This window comes from Myotis davidii, unplaced genomic scaffold, assembly GCF_000327345.1.
Source record: "Myotis davidii unplaced genomic scaffold, ASM32734v1 scaffold370, whole genome shotgun sequence".
Lineage (NCBI taxonomy): Eukaryota > Metazoa > Chordata > Mammalia > Chiroptera > Vespertilionidae > Myotis > Myotis davidii.
In genome coordinates this window covers 2,722,698-2,725,410 of record NW_006288615.1, presented here as the reverse complement: position 1 = coordinate 2,725,410, position 2,713 = coordinate 2,722,698, and the positions used below count along the sequence as shown (strand labels likewise).

Genomic DNA, 2,713 nt, shown 5'->3' with positions numbered 1-2,713 from the left:
CGTTCTTCAAGACCACATGATACTGCACATTGCCCATTTTACAGATGCCCAAACTGAGTACCTGTCTCAAAGTCTGTGGCTTGAAAGGGGAGAGATTCAAGGGAAAACTGCTGATGGCAAAGCCCATGTTCAAGAGGATTCATCATTTAGTCAAGGTTTCAATAGATTGAGAAATTTCAAATTGAAGTCCACTTGTTTTCTTTTGTAAAAATATGTACATTGATTTTTAGAGAGGGAGAGGGAGAGGAACATCAATGTGAGAGAAACATCAATCAGTTGCCTCCCATACATATCCCAACAGGAATTGAATCTACAGCCTGGGTATGTGCCCTGTGATTGGAAATCAAACCGGCGGGTCATGGGACAACCCTCAACCAACTGAGCCACATCAGCTAGGGCTTTATCATTTTGAAGATGTACTTTTATTTATTTAACTTTGGTTAATCCTCACCGGAGGATATTTTTTCCATTGATTTTTTTTTTTTAAGAGAGAGAGTGGAAGAAAGGGGGAGAGACAGAGAGAGAAACATTGATGTGAGAGAGACACATTGATTGGTTGCCTCGGGGATCGAGCCTGCAACCGAGGTACATGCCCTTGACCGGAATTGAACCTGAAACCTTTCAGTCCACGGGTGACCATGCAGGTTAGCCCATTGCCCACGGGTGACGCTCTAACTGCTGAGCCAAACTGGCTAGGGTACGATGTACATTTTTACATCTCTGAAGTTGTAATACATCTTACAATGGAAGACAGACTTCTTTCTCAGCAGTACATAAATAATGGCACCTTTGGTTTAATGAATTAACATCCCTGTTGATCTTCGTGGTGGGCACCGTGGGCAACGGGCTAACCTGCCTGGTCATCCTTCGCTACAAGGCCATGCACACGCCCACCAACTACTACCTCTTCAGCCTCGCAGTATCGGACCTGCTGGTGCTGCTCCTAGGCATGCCCCTGGAGCTCTATGAGAAGTGGCGTAACTACCCCTTCCTCCTGGGTGCTGGTGGCTGCTACTTCCGCACGCTGCTCTTTGAGACAGTCTGCCTGGCCTCTGTGCTCAATGTCACCGCCCTGAGTGTGGAGCGCTACGTGGCCGTGGTGCACCCACTGCAGGCCAGGTCAGTGATGACCCCAGCTCATGTTCGCCGGATGATCGGAGCTATCTGGAGCCTTGCCTTACTCTGCTCTCTGCCCAACACCAGCCTCCATGGCATCCAGCTGCTGGATGTGCCCTGCCGGGGTATAGTGCCCGACTCGGCCGAGTGCAAGGTGGTCCGCTCAAAGGCCTTCTACAGCCTACTCATGCAGGCCACAGCACTGCTCTTCTTCTGCCTGCCCATGGCCATCATCAGCGTGCTCTACCTGCTCATTGGGCTGCGGCTGCGGAGTGAGAGGCTGCTGCTGCTCAGGCAGGGGCCCCAGAGCAGGGTCCAGCGACTACAGGATAGGAGTCGGACACAGGTGACCAAGATGCTGTGTAAGTGTTGCTGCTGGGAAAAGGGGCTGATCGAGACAGTGGGTATGAGTCTGGGGCTTCCAGGGCCTGGGGAAAGTGCTGCATCCGAGTTTATGAGTGTAAGGCTTGGAATTACATACCCCTCTGTGTGTGTGTGTGTATGTACAGGTGCACATACATATGTGCTTGCATGCATACTGTTTTAGAAACTAACACCAGAGGTAAATGCTAATGGCTTCTGGCAGGATTAGCTACATAATTTGCAGGGCCCAGTGCAAAATGAAAATTCAGGTTTCTTGTTAAAAAATCATTAAGGTTGTCAAGACAGCAACAGTAGAGCATTAAACCATTTTAAACTCGGGCCCTGTGCAAATGCACAGGTGGCTCACGGACCCAAACCACAGACAGGGCAGGCGACATCGCTGGGTTCCAGGATAACAGAGCTGTTCATGGCATCTGCACCCTCCAGGTCTCTCATCTTGGCTGCTAAACATGTCTTGGCTCTGTCCTTTCCTACATCAGCCTGAAGGCATGGCCATAGGCTTTCCTGAGGAACTGTTCTCTTTCCTTAGTGGCTATTGAAAAGTTCCAGAAAAGGATTCTGGTAAGTGGGGTTAGGTCATGGCCCATCCCCAGGCCAGAATAACAGGATGCTGAAGTGACTACTCCCACAGAACCATATGGGGGGATCTGGGGAGATCTGCAAATGCAAGATAATGATTTCTTCCATCTATGTTTGCCGTTCCCTGGGGACCATGGGAGTGATCAGTGTCTAAAAGAGGATTGTCAGAAAAATAAATAAACAAATAAATAATAAAAGAGGATTGTCAGGAGGGGTGTTTGTGAGGGCCAGAGCATAGGAGAGTCAGGGCAGAAGTGTGGACTGGAGCCAGCCAGGGCATGCAGCTGGGTTGAGGTTCTAGATGTTACTGTGCTCTAGACGGGGCTCTTTTTCAAAAACAGTGGCCCCGGGGAAGCAAGACAAACTAATACTAAGTCAGTCATTGATTTCCATCCCATCTCATTCCACCTTAGCAGGGCCTGAATCAAGCAGATGGGTTGAGCCAGGGCAGGACAGGATGGTGAGGCCTTGGTCAAAGCCATGGGATTACAGCCAGCTAACTGAGGACTGCCCCATTCCCAGAGAGAAGCCCACCCCCCACCCACCCCTGCCCTGGGTGTGGTGTCCCAGGGAGTGGTGTCACCTGTCATCCCCCGGAGTTCCTTGCTCGCTTCCCAGCTCTGCACTGTGAAGC

General features: G+C 50.3%; 1 protein-coding gene across 1 annotated transcript in view; it reads left to right on the top strand.

The window, feature by feature from the left end:
- Positions 1-808: 808 nt before the first annotated feature.
- NMUR1 (neuromedin U receptor 1) overlaps positions 809-2,713 on the top strand; it is a gene marked incomplete at its 5' end in the record, with an annotated part of 4,942 nt that continues 3,037 nt past the window's right edge. The window contains one exon of the mRNA XM_006760656.2: positions 809-1,478. Within this exon, the coding sequence (XP_006760719.1) occupies positions 809-1,478 (670 nt within the window). The remainder of the gene's footprint in view (positions 1,479-2,713) is intronic.